The 18,414-nt window shown below is 38.4% G+C and overlaps 1 protein-coding gene across 1 annotated transcript; it reads right to left on the reverse strand.

Annotated features, from left to right (window-relative positions):
* Positions 1–533: 533 nt before the first annotated feature.
* On the reverse strand, positions 534–752 carry RB195_012353 (uncharacterized protein; the record flags this gene model as incomplete). The annotated part of the gene is made up of 1 exon (XM_064194165.1): positions 534–752. One exon carries the CDS (start codon positions 750–752, stop codon positions 534–536), a length of 219 nt encoding a protein of 72 aa, XP_064051748.1.
* Positions 753–18,414: the final 17,662 nt, after the last annotated feature.

Consider the following 18,414-nt stretch of genomic DNA (forward strand, 5'->3'; position numbering starts at 1 on the left):
TTCGCTTTCCTTTGAAATAACTCCAGACAAGTGAATTTTTACAGTCGGAAAATTACGGCTGTAAGTAGTGCACTTAGGTTAGGAAAACAAATAGAAAAAAATAAAATAATGGGGAAAATGTACGCGTTTCCTAAATTAATTACGGAAGAATGCTGGGTAACTGTGAATTTTATTGCTCATCTATCGAATATCACAGAAATCCTGGCTTAATATATCTGATCGCAGTTTTAAGAACGATTTAGATGTAGATTTATCTGTCTTCAGAAAATCCAGAAGAATCAGAGGACGTCGATGTCGTAATCATCCTTCATAGCTTCTCCATTGAACGGTGGGTGGATATTTACGGCTAAATCCCGGTTATTCACATCTTTCTCATCCATAGTGTGGCTTTTTCGACTGGATTTCCCACGTGGTCTATTCATCCGTCGTTATTCCGTAATCTGTGGAAGATTACGTCTCGCCTGAATCCTCATCCTGCTTCAGCACCAAATCTCCTCAGATCTTCTTTCGTCACTTCCTTAGAGAACTCTTCATCAAGTCCAGGTAGTCGCTTTCAACTTGGATCGCAGAGCATCCCTCAGGACAACTTGGACGAGGCGATCAGAGCATCTTCTCATAAAGTGACCGAAGAAGCGAAGGCGGTTCGCTGTGACCACTTCGGAAGGCCTAGAAAGACGCTGACGTCTTTCACGAGTCATCCTCCGGTACATCACATCCACTTCTGCGTGAAGTTCTTCGTTATGGCACACCATTGACCAAAAGTAGGATGGACATCCGTCTAAGCAGCTTCTTTTCCATGAAGTCGAACCTCTCCGTAACCGCAAACGGTGCTGTCCACATCTCCGATACGTGCGTCATGATACAACGAATTGCGGATAGGTAGACTCGCAGTTTCCCATCGCTGGCGATGAAAATCGACCACAGGGAAGACCCGAATAACAGAACTCATCCACTCGTTCAATGCGGTTCATCCTGATTCCCGTTGAGGGTCTTGAAGAGACACTGGGCACATCTGCCTGCATTTGTCGATCGGAGGAAACAAATGAACCGCAACCATGGTAATGTGAACAAAACCATCAATTGACATCATTTTGTGCATAGCAGGAAGGGTGCGCTTGGAGAAATGATAAATGAGAAGCTGGGACGAAGCAGCTGGAACGAAGCACGTCGACCGTTCAACTACTGCTGAAGCGTTCAAAATCACAATATTTGTAATTTTTACACTAACCTCTTCTGGATCACTTGACAACAATGCGGTAATACGAGCGGCGAGCAGGAAGGGTTCGTTTCCGCGACACGACTGACGCGTGTTTTGTTAGTAGGACAATTGTGGGTACGGGGACGGGGAGTATCAATTAGAAATGAGAGAATGTGCGGGCACGAATCCACGCGTCCTGAAAAACAAATCCCGCTGCTCCTGCTTGGGCCTATGCTCGTTCATATGTCATTAGAAGCTTAATCGCTAAAGTATGTGCACTTAGGCGGAATTTGCCGTGCTGTGTACGCATGAAGATCTTCCGAAGCCTAGGAGGACGTCATGACGTTAGAATATGCACAATTTACATGATTCTTACCAAAGAAACACATTTGTCTACGATTTTATTCGTTAATAGAGTGAAAAATTCTGAAGAAAATTTCAGATTCCCCCTTTAAAACTTTGAAAAAAATAAACTAAGCACAAAGTAGAAAAATAGAATTGAATAAAGTAAATAAATAGAATTAAAAAAAGACCTAAATCTCCAAAATAAGAGTCTGCTATAATACCACGTTAGAAAAACACTTCTTTTTAAAGACCTCCAGGCATAGTAAGATGAAAGAACTGCTAAGCTAAATGCTTCCACTATGATCGAGAGATTTTTTTTTTCAATTTCCTTTTTTTATCTCCTAAAAAACGCGATTTATTCACGATAAAGATAGCGATAAAGAGCTGTAGATATGGTAGGATTTTCTTTTTCAAAACTAGTGAGAAACTAGAAACATGAAGGTACAGTTTTGAATAAAAAAATGAGCGAAGAATATCAGAAGTAAAAAAAAATTTCGAACAAAATTTTCTAAGCACTAATTACTGCTGTTTTCGTTCGGTAAATAATAGAAAGCGAACTGAAGAAATCCTGAAAAACGAAACTGAAGACAAGCGAATTGAAGTGAAAAGTGCGTTATTTTTTCTACTTCAATGGAAAACGCCTTAGCACAAAATCAGTGACGCAGAAAATCCCTCCATATCCAAGTTGACTACTCAGGTTCAGCTAAACAACTTAAAACGGACAAACAAGTCGATTTAGCGCGACAACAACAAAATATTTCCATTTTTCTATATTTATTTTTTCCTATTTATTATTATTCAAATTATCTGACGTTAGACATAGGTATTACTTAGATCCCTGCATTTACCCTAACACTAAGTGAATTAAATAGGCTTAGGACCCCCTTTAGGCAGAAGGCGGGGGTTTCTCTGGAAAAATCACATTCGATCTCAAGCTCTGATATTCTGAGAGGAGAAAATCCAAAAACAGCCAACTCTAACATCAATATCCTGGCCTTTAAAATATGTCTAAAATTATAAAGTAAAAAATATGTAAAACTGAAGGGATTTCCTGGAAAATTTCCGGAAAGAGAATGTAACACATAGCGAGTCAAAATACATGTGAGGGAGCAATAAATTTCTTTGACGCTTTTGCCCCTAGGGTCCCTAGCCTCCTTAGCCCCCATGGAAATAAATAGCATCGATGCGGTTGCCCTTACCAGAATAATGTCAAGCCTCAATCGGGATTCCGTTCCGAAAAAGAAACCTCTATAAAAAGCGCTCAATAGGTCATAAATGGTGAACATATGCGATAATATCATTTATCTATTTATTTCTTTTCTTTTTTTTTTTTCTTTTAATCTTTCCTTCCTTCTTGGTCTTACCACGACAACAAAAATAATAAGAGCCTGAAAAACCTTGGATTTCTGATTGCTGATTTCCTTCAGAATCCCCAAAAACACCTCCACTTCTCCACTTTTATTCGAAAAATCAAACAATGGGACCCTTTTGTCCTCCTATTTCTGATTCCTACACTCCCTGTCGTTCCCTTTTCCTATCAACACTACGAAAATACGGTTTTTTAAACCATGGATTCTCATGCTGCTTTTATCTTCTCTTTTTTGGTGCATACAGAATCTGATGTGTAGAAAAATAAGTAAATAGTTGAGGGAACATTGTAGGGAAATGTACAATTTACAATGAGGGGAATTTTCGTTTACATTTTAATGTATACTTAGCAATACGGTATAAGCCATAAAATTCGTTCTAAGCAAACCACAACCACAGCAATTACTGCTTCAAAAAAAAATAGAGGATAAGAAGTATAAAATAAAAATAACAAACGAAAAATAAACATAATACATATGAAATATAAAAATAAAATATCGAAATATAAAAGATTGAAAAGGGAACAAAGTACCATAAAATATATAAAGTATAATATGGAAAAAATGAAAATAAATAAACAATAAATAAATGATAGTAAAAATAACAAATAAAATATGGAATATATATATATAAATATAAAATAAATACAAAAGTCCAGAGTTATCCGTCTATCCGACTCGATACTATGGATGCTCAGAGGTCAGGATCAGCCCGCCTCGTTCTCTCTTCATAATTACTTGGTCTGCTCTGATCCCATAGTCCTGCGCCGTACATCTCACAGGGGAAAATTCGAGTTAAACTGTACTATTAAATCCACGGGAGAATATCTGAACGAGAAATCGAAACAATATGTTCCACACTGCTGTGATAAGCAGTGATGGGGATTGAGGACGACGTGAAGCGTTGCCTCAGGCGATGATCGGGTTCTTCTTTTGTATCGTATACAAGTGCACAGAATTTAACCCCCAAAGGATTAATCGACGATCCTGATCAGCGAATGTGCGTAACCTGTGGACCCGAGCAACGATCGATTTGATCTCTTTTTTTTTTGTTTTTTTTCACCAAGAAATCACCATCACTTCGCGGATTTTTGCGAAAATTGCGCCGAGGTCTTCGATCCTCAATCTGAATTTTACTTTTTTTTTGCAAAAATGTGAGATTTATCGATTATGTATTTATCGGATGTAGGTAGATCATGAGAAGTGCTTCCAGGCAATCATCGATATTGATTTGTTTTTGCCATGTGAACGGTGGAAAAGTGGCAGCTAAGGCTTTTTTAAAGATATACTGTTCACAATTTTCATATCAGCCAGAAAACTTTCGATATTTCTTGGATAGATATTTGTGGATTTTCTTTTTAATTTGGTATTTCAGCGTTTTTTAAGCGCGCGTTCCATCCTCACAGTAATATTTGTGTCCAAAAGAGCAGTGTCACCGGTGAAATTTGCTTCGGTGCAAAATAAATGTAAATATAAACAAATAGAAAATATAAACTGTAAAATAAAAGAAGAAAAATAGTGTAAGAACGGAGTTAGTGGAAAACTTCAACAAAAACAAAATGAGTGTTTTTTTTTAAATTAAACGTTATGAGATGGATTAATTTACATACGATTACAAAAAAGGAATGATCTTAATTTTTCTTGTTGAATTATTTAGTAGAAAATTTTGAAAAATGTGGATAAATGGGAGAAAGAGACGACTGACGGGAGAAGTTTGAGTTTTTAGAATGAGACGTGAATCAGAGAGAATAAAATGAATAATACGGAAATAATGTGAAGAAAGGAAGTTCCACATATTGTTTCCTGAAGGGAAAAGGAAACTAGAAATAGAGCGCGGAAGGAGAATTTCATCAAAAGGACCTAACGCGAATAATTTCAGAATGAGCAGACCATAAACAACGACGTAGTAAACAAAAAGCAGATGTGAAAGTAAACAAAGATAATCTAAAGCCGCTTCAACCCACACAGGACACACAGGATTTCAATTAAATGTTCAAGCGAAGCCTCAATTCCCACTTAATCCCAGATTATGCTCGGAAAAAAAACGTCCGAGAAGTACTTGGAAACGCTGTCTCGCGATGACAGAGGGGTTAAGAATCGCTTCTGAACGACTCCCTGGATCTGTGGGCGGAAAAAAACGGAGCACGCAAGGCTCGTCGTGTTCGTCGCAAAGATCCATAAAGGAAAGAGGACATTGAGGAGGTAGGAAAGAGATGTAAGAAGAGGGTTTCGCAGCAAAAAACAACAACAACCGAGATGAATGACGAAGGAAAGCAGAGGCGGCGGCGGCGACGCGGCGCTGTCCACGCTTCATCAGCCCGCCCGCCCTAACCGCGCCAGTGAGCGACGAGTTCTTATCGATGTCCATATGTATAGAAGAGTGTCACACACACACAGTGAGTGCACGTACGGACGGAGTCGCTGAGGGGACGACGCGCAGCGATCGGCCACCGCCGCCGCCGACGTCGCTGCCGTCGCCGCCGCGACATCAATAAGACAGCGTGGAGGAGGGAAATCGAGTGCGAGTTAAGTGCGCTCATTAATAGCGCTAAGGCAAACCAGTGATGACGTCCCGCCGCTGACGTCGTCATCGTCGTCGGTCGCCATCACGACGTCATCGACGGCGCTGCAACCTGCACCGCATTTATTCGCATCATAAATGCAATTTCATGATGCATGACGTCATAAATCATAGCTGGACTCGTTCCATTTGAACTGATTTTGTTAATTAGCAAAACTTGACTGCATAGAATTCAGGAGAAGACTGATGGGTAGCGAATTTCTGGATCCACCCACAATCAGCAAAAGTTTCATAGAAGAGAGAAAATTTGTGCACGAGAACGCCTGAAATGTCAAGAAGGCTTCCTTTAATGTCAACGGAGATAACTTTTCTCTTCTTTTTAGGGATATACACTGTCTGGAGTATTTCTTTATGTTTTCACTTTAATTATGCCCATTTACTTGAAAATAGGAAAAAAAAAGCAGATCGAAGATCATCAATCAATTAAAGAAAAAATGATTAAAAGTAAGCAAATAAGTAAGTAAGTGGGTGATCATGCAAAGTAAGTGGTTGGAATAAATTTATGCATTTTCTGAAAGATCTGCAGCAAGATGTAACACATATAATAATTCTTTTACTGAGAACTGGTACCGGATAAAATTTGGAATCCATAAAATATTTCTCTTGGTGAGAACCGGTACTAGATGAAATTTGGAAGGTGTCCTATCCTTGGACATCAAATCTATTACATTTGTGTAAAATCGAAATTAAAAATTCCCCAACTAATGGAATACATCGGAGATCATGGGCTTTTTAAATAAGTACACATGCAATAAACGGAATCAATCAATAAACAATAGACGATATGAGAACAAAAATTAGTTCCTGCAAAAAAGTAGAAATTAGATCACTCCTTTTGAGATAACTAATTGCAGCCATAAAACATGGAAATTATTGGAAAATACACCTTTACTTATTTCAGCCGTTATGAAAGCAGCAAAAACTTTTAATGTATTTAATGATTGCACTAGTTTTGACACACGTGCTTTATGAGAAAGAAATTCACGGTGAAAAACTAAGAAAACACAAGAGAACTCCACAAGAGATCCATCTCAGAAAAGTCACGGCCCTCTTAGCCAACGCGAAAAATCCTCAACTACAAGGTTTTCCCCGTGTGGATATGGCAAAAATAGATCAATATCAGCGATATCGATGTCCGGAGGCCCTGTCCACGACCTACCAACGATCTGTGATCAGTCTCTCGCAGTCGGGTGTTTTTTTTTTCGAGTCTCATAATCTCTAGGTGGTAAATTTGCAGCAAAAAATCGCGAAAGCGTAAAAAAAGTACAAAAATTCAGTCTTTTCCGAGGAACACTTTCCCGGTGAGTTACTATCGATATGTTTATTTATTTATTTTTTTATATTTATAGCATCGTCGAATATTCTGAAACGTTAAAATTCTGTTCAATTCCATAAATCACGAAAAGAGGACGGGGGCAGTCATTTCTGTAGCGCATTAAAACTCAATGTCCCTATAGAAACTATCGAATAGGTCCCAGGAATGCAGGTAGACTTTTTTCTGTAGTTTGACACACAAAAAGAAAAAAATGAAAAAAGGAATTTGGTACATTTAGATTTTTTGCCTATTTGTTATGGCATCATTTAAAATACAACAGCTCACATTAAAAGAACACCTAAAAAATTTTTAATTTTAATAGTTTTTTTCATCGCGGATCAACTTTTAGGCAAAAAAAAACTACAATAAGACCGTAGTTTTGTAAACATATTCTGCGTCTTCAATAGAGGCAAAGGGGGGCTATGGAGCGAACTATGGGCTTTCCATAAGAGTACAATGTCCGGGAAATCAATGACAGACGCAGAAAAAGTGAACAAAATAAACTAAGGATATAAAAAAAGAATAAAATTAAATAAGAATAACGCAATAACATTATTACAAGCAGAATAACAAACAGAATAACATTTCTGATGTGTTTTCCCGTGGTTAATCTCCCCGTACTCGCACTCATTTGTCAAAAAGGCACATCATCGAGGGACCGAATTAGCCTACGGATACATCCAGAAATTATTTCTGAATGGAAAGTTACGGTACGTAGGTTGTGAGCTTATTATATTTATTACTATTTTATGATTACTTTTATTATTTTTCTTCTATCAGATTTCTAACAGAAAAGATCTAAAAGATTCCTAATAGAAAATAAGGAGGACTCGGGGGCTCGACTAGAGGACACATTGGGGAACTGAGATTTCGTAGGAAAAATATTTTTCCATCGGGGAAAAAAAAACGAGGAATATTTACTCAGACCAAAGCTATGTCCTCCGAAATGGACTACGTCTAATCAGCTGTCATTTGCAGACGATTATCCGCTGTACATATACTCGGCCGGCCACGTCCACACATAACGAGTAATTGTTGAGCAAAGACCGACGGTCTTTATCCATTTAGGACCAACAATTGGGGGAATGGTAGTAATTTGGTGAAAATCTCCACTTTTTTTTCACGAAACCTAGAAAGCGGATCACAAGTGACGTCTAAGAGAAAATACTAAATATTGGTAAACAAACTTGATCTAACGAATAGCATTTGTTGCTCGACTTTTTGTTTGTTTGTTTATTCATTTATTCCCTTCCTGTTGATCTTGCCAGGATGATTCTCTGATCAGTAATTAGGTATACATAGAGGAGAACGAACGTCACTGCGAGTATCCGGGACGTCGCCGTCTGCAGGGATTCTGATTTCAGTTCTATGATCAACAGGAAGTTCTTTTGGCGATAATCGATCACAATTGGATTATCTCCCTATTATTATAGAGAGAAAAAATCACAAAAAGACCTATGTTTATTTATTTATTTCCTGGAATGAATGCTGGGCATGGGTTTAGCATGTCCACAGATTTTTTCGGAGAAAATCAAACCTCAAAATAATCACGAAAATAGAGCCAGAATCATGAAAAAGGTGAGCGGATCCTAGCGCACGTCTGACTAAGTCGAAAGGAACAGTGTTCTGGTGAAAAAAAATTGTTTGTAGAAAAAAATACTGAGATTTTTCCCCACTGTGGCCTCCCCTGAACCTTTGATAGTTCGTGGATTCCGACACTGCATCCTTACAGCGAACAGAGAGCTCTAAAAAAATGTCTGAATTTTTTAACTGAAACATATAGCATTGTACAGCAGATGGTGGCAGTTTGCGACATTATTTTTATTTTTATTTTTTTTTTAGTTGGCGACAGTTTGGCTTGTCCCTGTTCGTTGCATCGCATCGGTTTCGCTGCTGAGCTTCTCCCTTGGATTTTTACTTAAATTGGATTTTTTTTCAATTGTTGTTACATTTTTGCCCATGTTTTTTAAGAGAAAAACACATATTCCGGAGCATAAACAGTTGTTACTATTACCACTAGCGTCATTTATTATTATTTTTATTATTATATATTTTTTCTTGTTATGCCGAAGAGGTTTTGATGAATCTTTATTATTGGCCTGACATTTTGACAACTTCGACTTTATCGAAGCCCCAAAAATGGTTCGACGGCTTCGATTCCATGCATATCCCTCCAAAATCCCGCTCTCTCCTTCCGAATCCTCGACGATATCGTTCTCATTACACCAGTAATTTGCTGAAAATCTCTATTTTTATACTCTATACTCTTTTTATACTCTCTTTTTATACTCTCTATTTTCAAGAACTCCAGAAAGAAAGCAATCTGACCAGTCTCAACGACTGGGGGGGGGGAATGGTGAACCACGGTGATCTTACCGATTGTCACCCAAGGTGAATGAGATTCATGCACTGTGCAATATCCTTAAGTACTGGTGTCTGGATGAGGTTAGGGAAATGCATGTGGGGCAATATTATAGCTCACAGAATGTTAAGAACCGGATAAATTGACTAGTAATTGATAAGTACTCATTCTTGCGTGTACTTAGAACGAAATCGAGGCTTGGCGGGGAGAGAGAAGGAGTTTGATGGGATATCCATGGCATCAAAGACCTCGACCGAGTTTCAGACCTAAGGATAAAGACGAAGTTCTCAGAACGTTAAGCCAAGTTAATAAATACACGGCTCTTGATCTTCGTGTTCCTGATCTACCGTATCTCTTCACTGATGCACTTCTGCTCGTATGTCTTCTTCGGGTTCTGGACCTGCTTCTACTTCTTCGCGACGACCAAAGCATTGTTAGTAAATGAAATTCATCAATAAATACAGTTTCTTCGAATCCTCGAGGCCATAACAGGAAAACATAAATACAGTTCTCAATCCGAGATTTCAAGGAGAGAGAACGTCGAGGTTATCACTCCATTACTATTAGTTTTATTAAGTTTCTTTATCTAAGCTGAGTGGTGGACAAAGAGAAAGTGATTGAGTAAGGAAGAGAAAACTGCTCCAGGCAACATGGACAAAGAACCGGTTCCTTGAAAGTCCTTTTGCTTAAAATCTCCAATTTCAGCGGAGACGACGACGTGCGTCGATGAAGTCCGAGATTGTCGGAATACGCGCGCTAAACGCATCATGCTAGAAGCAGCCGACTTCGGCTGATTGTCCGCTGTGTCGTTAGCCGGAGATTTGCTGCATAGCACGCCCGAGTACATCGCCGGGTTTCGGAAATTCTCCAAGACATTCAACGGATGAGATGGAAAGAAAGGAAAAAAAGACAGAAAGAAAGTAGAGAAAGAAAAAAAACTAACCGATTCACGAGTAATTGAACCTTTCACCTGCACCTTAGCTAACGACCTGAACCTTGGCCAATCTGTCACTGGTATTCAAACTAATTCCTCCTACAGCATTGGTCAGTTTTATAAACTTTAATCGTTAATAAAAAATAAATGTAAATAGGAATAATAGTTTTTTATTACTGTTTATAGAGTCACCTACAATTTGTATACCACATCGTATAAAATTTAAATCTAATTATACAACGTGGAGGAATACGGTAGTAAATTTACTGAAATTAGAATTGAACAAACTCTCTAATTTCTGGGTTAGTTTTCTAACCTAGATAGTTCTGGATAGTTCTAGATAGTTCCCCATAACGTATCACTACATCTTTTCCACATTTTCCTCCACGAGCGAGCAGTCGAGGTCTGGATCTCTACTGAAACCAGTGTTTTGTAATTCGCGTTTCGAACAATTATTTATTTCACCGCTAAATCTTTGTTTGAGAAGTCAAGCCACTTTCTCAAATAAAGATTTAGTGGTGAATGGATGATGGAAGTTGGCTCTAAACTGACTCTAAAGGCTCTAAACTAAGATGGCGTTCAGCAGAGTGAAATGAAAAGAATAGTAGATAGAAAATAAAAGGAATAATCTTCTGAGGTTGATAATATTACGTTTATTTCCCTGATTATTTAGAACAACCAGCTTCTCATAAGTATCAGAACGATCACAGTACACCATCATGCAAAATCCATTTAAAGAAATGATATTTTTAGATTTCTGCCTCTTCGACAACGAATTTTAGGATCGTAAATTACGGAAAAAGAAAATCGCATGTACAACTACACATACATCCGTCAATTTCCCGAACCGTTTCGAATATTCGACTGATAGATAATGATAAGCAATATTAGGACCAGCTCGAACCAATCGAAAATCAACCACAGGTCAAGTGAAGGCATCGAATAAATCTCGAATATTCAGGCAGCGCTTGGGAAAAAAACGGACCAATGACGTAATAGAACAGACTAATGCTAGTCATCAAGTTCTTCTTAGGACCAATCAAAGTTGCTATTTTTTCGTGGAGTCAAAAAAGAGATGATGTTAAACGGAGTAATGATATAGAGTGATAGTAACTACATATATCAACAGTTGATCTTTTAGGGTTACTGTGGGTTGGATATTCTGTAGTCAAACAAATCACTAGAGCCATTAAATTTGCAGCAACTATAGTGTGCATCGAAAACTGTAGACAAAATTTAAAAATAATAGGAAGATTTTTCCGTCCTACTTCTTTTCACAGAAGAGTACCGTAATAATTCCGTAAGTGAATGTATCGTTCTAAAAAATGTTTGACGAAGAAGAATGAAAAGGCGATAAAAAGAGTAAAAGGGCCAGCAAAAGTTCCAATCGGCAAGAAGTTGGGGTTTTTGTGTATTTGCACACTTACAGTAACCATAAATCTGGGAATGAAACGAATCCATGACAGGACGGGAAGAAAAAATGACGCACGTATTTGCCGGTTTGGAGAGGATGTGGGTTTAAAAAAAGAAAAAAAACAAGAAGGAAGAGAAAAAGAGGTCGAAATGGATCTGGATAGGCATGGATATGCGCGCATACACACATGGATATATCCTGGATATGCGTGTATATACACGGGGTACACACACACACGCTAATACGATAACACATGCACTCTACGTTGGTCACAGCACAGCAACGCTCGTATTATTCATGCGCAATTCATTACCGACGTTGGCCAACGATGGATGGATCGTTGTCTCGTTTCTCTGTCGCGCTCTCTTTGCTTCGCACAGTCTTCGCCACAAATCGCGCGACCTTTCACAAAGCACCTCTCATTCCTCCCAAAAATGTCCGGTCCACCCTCCTCTTTAACATCCCATTCAGCAAACACCCACCTACGTCGGTGTTTGATTTCTGTACCCGGATCTATACTGCCTGAAAATCAGGGTACTGCACTACGGTATTCTCTTCTTGCTGGGAAAAGAACGTTGCACAATTTGTTATTCACACGTCTACGACACTGTGCAGGGTGGTCGCGCAGCTGCAGACCCATAGATCCACAAGCTGTTTTGGGTGGTCCTCATTCCGCATGTACTGTATCTAGGGATATCGATCGATACGCATATTTAACACAGGCGTTATTCAGTTGACTTCAGCGTGCCCTTTCCTCAATCGAATGTTTCGCAACGGATTTTCTTGCGAAACAGAGCCTTTTTAGTTTTCATGGAATCTCCTGCGGATTTTTTCTTTTTAAATGTTTTTTTTTCTGATTTCTCTTTTTTCCTTTTTCTTTTTTTAATAAAAAAGAAAACAATCCTACTTCATTTTTCAAAAGAACCTCGTGGTTATCTGTTCCCATTGCGCAATATTTCATTTTTCATTTTTTCTCAGTGTTTCTATGATTTTTCTTGGTTCATCACGTTGATTTGATCTTCACATTGTCCTAAGAAATTCGATACAGGGTGAAGATCAAAATAGTGGGCTGAGAAGATCCATTTTCGTTTTTCCTCCCTCTTTTTCGGATATTTTGAAAACATTTTTGCATTTCTACGAACTTTTTTGTTGGACGAATCAGCCAGAATTTTGCTTTGTCTATTGGAAATCTTCCGAAAAGTTTTCTTTATGAACGAATCTTTATGAGAAGAACTATTGATGCTTAATACATAGGTGACTGATACAAATATCACCATCTATTCAACTGCCTTTAATGATCTTTTGGGTCCCATTTCCCATTTTTCTTTCCACCCAAAAAATTTTCATCGTATTGCATTATTTTGGTTCCATGTCTTAACATCTCAACACTTCAAGACAATTTTTCTTTGTAGAATTTAATGAATTTTCATTATCATGCATGGAATTCTCCTGGAATGTCGTCGAATCGAATTCGAATCGAATGATGTCGAATTTTCCCAGGATATTCACGATCAATACCCAGTTAAATTGCTGATTGCTACTTCTATATTACATTTCTAGAAATCAATACGGATTTTTAAGGTTATTAAAATTATTAATTTTATTTGTTCTCCAAATTCTAATCCAGTCAATTTTAAATCACTAAATTATTATTACAAGGTTGATAATTATTCCCTGAGTATGTTACCTCGTAAATCCCCTGAGCAAACACTGTCCTGCTCAAAGGATAGCGGTCATGTGTGTGTGGATAAAGATTATCCTGTGACCGTCACACCTTTCCCATCGACCGACATCGTCCGGACATGACGTTGATCGATCGCTGGGATCGACCACCTGTAGCGACGGAGCCGTGCGGTGACTCCGGCACCGCTCCGCCCTCCACCTTTGATGTCCTCAGCGGACGATGGCGAAGAAACTCGTCGGACTCGTCGTCGGTCGCGGTCGGGACGCCTCGGAACGCACACAATGCGCTCATTTGGCGCGGTGCCGTTGCGGTTCCCTCCTCGCCAAGCTCCGCCCCCCGCTCCGGACAGAAAATGAGATTTTTCCCGGCGTGTATGGCGAAACTGCCCGAGCGCCAGTGCATTATCGGTATTACACTGCTAGTGTTGTTCTTCTGGATGGGGGAAAGTCTTCTCTCTGAATTTCATTTTCTGGAATTTTCACGAAAAACGTGAGCTGGAAAGGTTAGTCGCGCACCAATATCACCACTGCTACTGAACTTTATATTTTTCATTGTAATTTTTTTCATGGATTCCGCCTGCGAAAAAACATATTGCGGGTATTTTTTTTTCGGCAGAATCATGCTCAATTTCTAGTTATTTCCAGATCATTCCATTTTTTTTTGCTGAATAACACTCCTTTTTTCCTTGATTTATCCGTTTTCATCCTTTCGCGTGTTCTCTCCCTCTGCTTTTTTTCTCAGACGAATTTTTATACGCCTTTCTCTCACCTCTATTTATTCACATTTTTTCTACCTGATTCTGCAACCTCAATGAGATTTTCGCTCTTTTTTCGAGGATTTTTTTTCTTTTTCGCTTTCCATCGTGCGCATAGTGCGCGCCTTGCGTTTCCTCCTCATGCGTCCATCATGATACCCTCATCGATCGCTCGGAATGAACGAGAATGGATGTGTGATGTTTCCAAACAGGCTAACGCAACAATCATTCAGTCATTCTAATCTGATTACTGAGCTGCCTCCTCCGCCCCAAGCCGGAATAAATTGACTCCGTGTGGATCCTCGATGGAGAACTTCGTGATTATAGGAAAAATATTTCAAGAATCCGCTAAAACTGACGCTTTTTTTTAAAGAAAATACCAAAAATGAAGTCTAGAGGTTGATAGAGAGGGAGAGTCACAAAAGCTGTTGTGTGTCCCTGTTTGCTATTTATTACTTAATATTGTTATTTACTATTTGTTATTTTGTTATTTATTTTGCTAATCTAAACGAGGCAGTAATGTTGCGAGTTTTTTTTTGTTTTTTCTGTGGCCTATTCCTTTTTTTGGGAGATTTTTTCTGCCTCAACCTTTTTCCACAAAAATATTATTAAAAAGGCGTTTTCTGTAAGTTAGATTTTAGATTATTCTTATTAATTATTATTAGTGCATAGTAATTGCTATATTAATTATTTTAATCCAGAAAATATTGTCACCGGCACTTACCGAGCATCCCTGAGCTATAGCGATCTTTTTTCAACAATGTTCACACCTTCCAACCTTGAGACACGACCTCGATGTTTTCCTCCTTTTTTAGGACTTCTTTGCTCAAAATCAACAGATCCTCCAAATAAAATCTGTTAAAATTTACCAGACATTAAATTCCTTGACTGGCAACGAGAACCAGAGAGAAAATTTTAGCTTAGAAGGTCGCTATATCTCATTTTGAAGTCCTTTTTTTTGAATTTGTTTTTCTTTTTTTTATCACTCAACGATGGCGGTTACCGACGAAGAATAAATTATCCATAGCCTTTTTTTTGCCCATATGACTGGACCAGTGATACTTTTATAATATTTTATGATGTGATCTAGTCTTAAATGATCTTACAATATTTTATGACAAAAGTTTGTTCAGCCGAGGTGTAGTTACATGAGTGTTCAATAATGTTGGCGCCTCTCGAGGATCAACAAAAATCTTCCGAAAAATCCCTGGAAGAGTATTTTCTGCGCCTAAATCGCCTCGCATTTAGTCTCTTACTAATATCCTATGCCAGTCCGCTTTGTTGATTTATGTGGTCCGTGTGTGTGTGTGTGTGAACGATTGCTATCTAGATTAATAACCGACGCAAATGTTTTATTTGTAGAGCTGTGTAATGAAGCAGCACCGCCAACGTTGTTCGGATTCGTAATCCTCTTTCAAATCCTCAATGAACTACGAGTTAACAGTTTAAGGTGGAAAAAATAGAGGAATTCGAACAAGACGAACTCAAATAATTTGTATTTTCCGCATATTTTTTCTCAGCACAACCATAAGGATCTGTTCCTTTAGTAACCATGCGTCCCTTTTTAACAATACTCTAAAAAAAATCACTGTTTCTTTTTTATTTGATTTTTGTTATTTATTTCTCTCCTCAGTCTTCATATCCCAAGTATTTGAGAACGTTTCCCTTTTTTTTCAAATTTATGATGCGATATCGCTGTGATTTACAGCTTTTCTTGTTTTTTTTTTTTGTGTTTCCTTCTAAGTTCTTAACTCATTTTTTGAGGGAGTAATTTCCTTTACATTTATATTCATCGCCATTGAGCCCGTTGGTGTCTTTTTTCCCTCTCAGAAGAAAAATTCCTTCGAAATCGCTTTAATTTTTTTTTCGTATTTCCCGGGAGAATCCCTGTCGCCTTCTCGCAACATTTTTTTTTTCTTATAAAATTTTTCACTGCCTGACAGCTATTGCAGCAGGTTTTCCTGTTTAACCGATAAGTTTTGGGGAAAAAAGTCCTTCATTAAAAGCAAATCTTGGAATCCTTCATTAATACCAAATCTTGAAGGATTTATATCCTGATCATAACAGATGAAACGATTTTTTGAGCTCATTCTAATTGTTCTAAAAAAAATCCCTTTTCTGCTAGCTAATTGTCCACCATTATTCTTAAAATACATAATAATATTTAATATATAGTATTTAGTAATGTAATAATATCTATAATATTTGTATTTATATATGGAATATTTAGTGATGTATAATAATATTTAAATAATTTAATTCTAATTAATTAATTTTAGTTTAATTTAAATCAATATTTGAAGATAAAATATTAGGTAGTCCCATAAATTTCTTTCCGCGGTGGTCAACATTTCAATTCTAAGTAACCGGAGTCTTCGGCCAAGGGAATCTCTCACATCGATGGACGAAAACTATTGACTGTTCTGTTGACTACATTATCGATTGGAATATTTTTGTTGTTGAATTCAAAAATTAGAAAAAATGTCATAAAACTAGGAAAGGATTTTATGGGACAACTTAACTCACAACACTTTAGCTGAATGCTATCCCTCGGTTGTTTTTGTTGTTTGTTTGTTTGTTTTTTGTCCTCCAGTTCACAATTACTCTACTGGGACCCTTTCCGACCCGTCTCTGGCATGATCTCTGCCTAACGGACGGACGGACGGAGTGACGGGTTTAGTGGAAAATCTGACTCCGCCCACCGCAAACGACATTTCTCTCCGGGCGGTTGGTCGCCATGAAAACCGCTCTTTGATCTTGTTTACATTGTCCAGAGCTCCGAAGACTCGCTACTTATGGATACTGTAGTTTTTTCCACATTTTTTACGCGACGTAACAAAAATGTGAAATGAAGGAGTATTTTGGTTTTTTCATCGCTCTAAAACCCCATAAATCCGGTAAAACAGCTGTCTGAGAGCGTAAGATGGATTTATTCGAAAATCCATAAATCGAAATGATTGTTCGTGATCATAAAAATCAATGATATCAACAACAGATGTTCGGTTTGTTGGCGGCGACAGCGGCTTTCATCTCGCCGCCACTTTTCCGCGGATTTATCATCATTTTTTTCGAATTGAAAACAAAAAAAAATAGGAAAAAAAGAAAAAATCTAAAGAAACTTAAAACTTTCCTTTATTATTTCGCTTCCGTAAACTCCAAAGAAGTCATTTTCTTTTTCTCCTTTTTTTGTACGTCACTGTGTTTCTGAGTCATGTGTTATAATTTCTTTTTTTATATATCATATCTGTGTTATTTTTCCCCCTCTCCCTCCTCCTCCACCTCCTCGTTTTCTTCCCCGGCTTATTCCTTTGTTTTTCCTGCTCCGACGTGGAGTTATCCACGTAGAAAACAGAAAGATAGTGCTATTTTTCCAAGAAATTTTCCCCAATCATCCCGATAAACTGTTTCAACTACAAGTTTCTCATGATTTTCAGGCGAATTTTTCCGGATGATGCTTGTTGACTCCTCCATTTTCTTCCTGGAAATGTAGTGCCAGAAGAGTTTCCCTTTGCACAATAATTCCAGTGACCATCAAGGGACCATTCTATTTTCCCTGAGGTGCATCCTTGAATGTTCCTGGATGGTTAGATGTGTGATTAACAGCTCAGGTATGCGCTGTTGACGGCTCGATCAATGGGCGGCTCTGTTTTCAGTTGGTTTTCTACAGTGTTAATGATCATTTAGCACGTGAAATAAGGGGAAATCCTGCGCCGAGCCATCCGGATGACTTCGAAGTCTTTTTGAGAACAATTATTCTAATGATATTGTACTCTAGATCTGAAAACATCCAGAATTCCATCAGAAACAGTATTCCTTCTACTGGTTATTCAGCTACGCGATCATTTTAAAGGCATCACCCCACGAATCTGAGGTGGTGCGGATTTCAGGTGGAGTATTCGTATACGGGATGGGAGACTACGGAGAAGGAGGTGATTCCGTCCATTTCTTGCTAATTGCCGTAAAAAACGGACCGGAAGATACGGCGCCGCACAAGACTGGCGCGCTCCAATCGAACCTCTTGTACAAAATGGTGCGCCAAAACGAATGAAGCCGTATCTTCCGGGCCGTTTTTTACGGCAATTAGGAAGAAATGGACGGAATCACCCCTCCCTCCGTAGTCTCCCATCCCGTATACGAATACTCCACCTGAAATCTGCACCACCTCAGATTCGTGGTATGCTGCCTTTAACTCCCCTAACTATTTCTTGCCGGTACGACTATGGCTCCATCAGACTGTATTCAACTGTCTTCGACGAGGTGCACTCTCAGTACGGTAGAGCAGACATTCTAAATCTTGAATGTCTGGATATTTAGTTTCTATTGTAGCTGCTTCGGTGGCCTCGAGACATTTTTGGGAGTTTTTTTTTCCTCAAAGCAGTGTTTCACGAAATACTGTTCGAATTTTTCTACAAACAGATAAGAGTTGGGATGTAATTCGCTACTATGAAATTGTTCGAAAT

Source organism: Necator americanus, chromosome III (assembly GCF_031761385.1).
Source record: "Necator americanus strain Aroian chromosome III, whole genome shotgun sequence".
NCBI classification, from domain to species: Eukaryota; Metazoa; Nematoda; class Chromadorea; order Rhabditida; family Ancylostomatidae; genus Necator; species Necator americanus.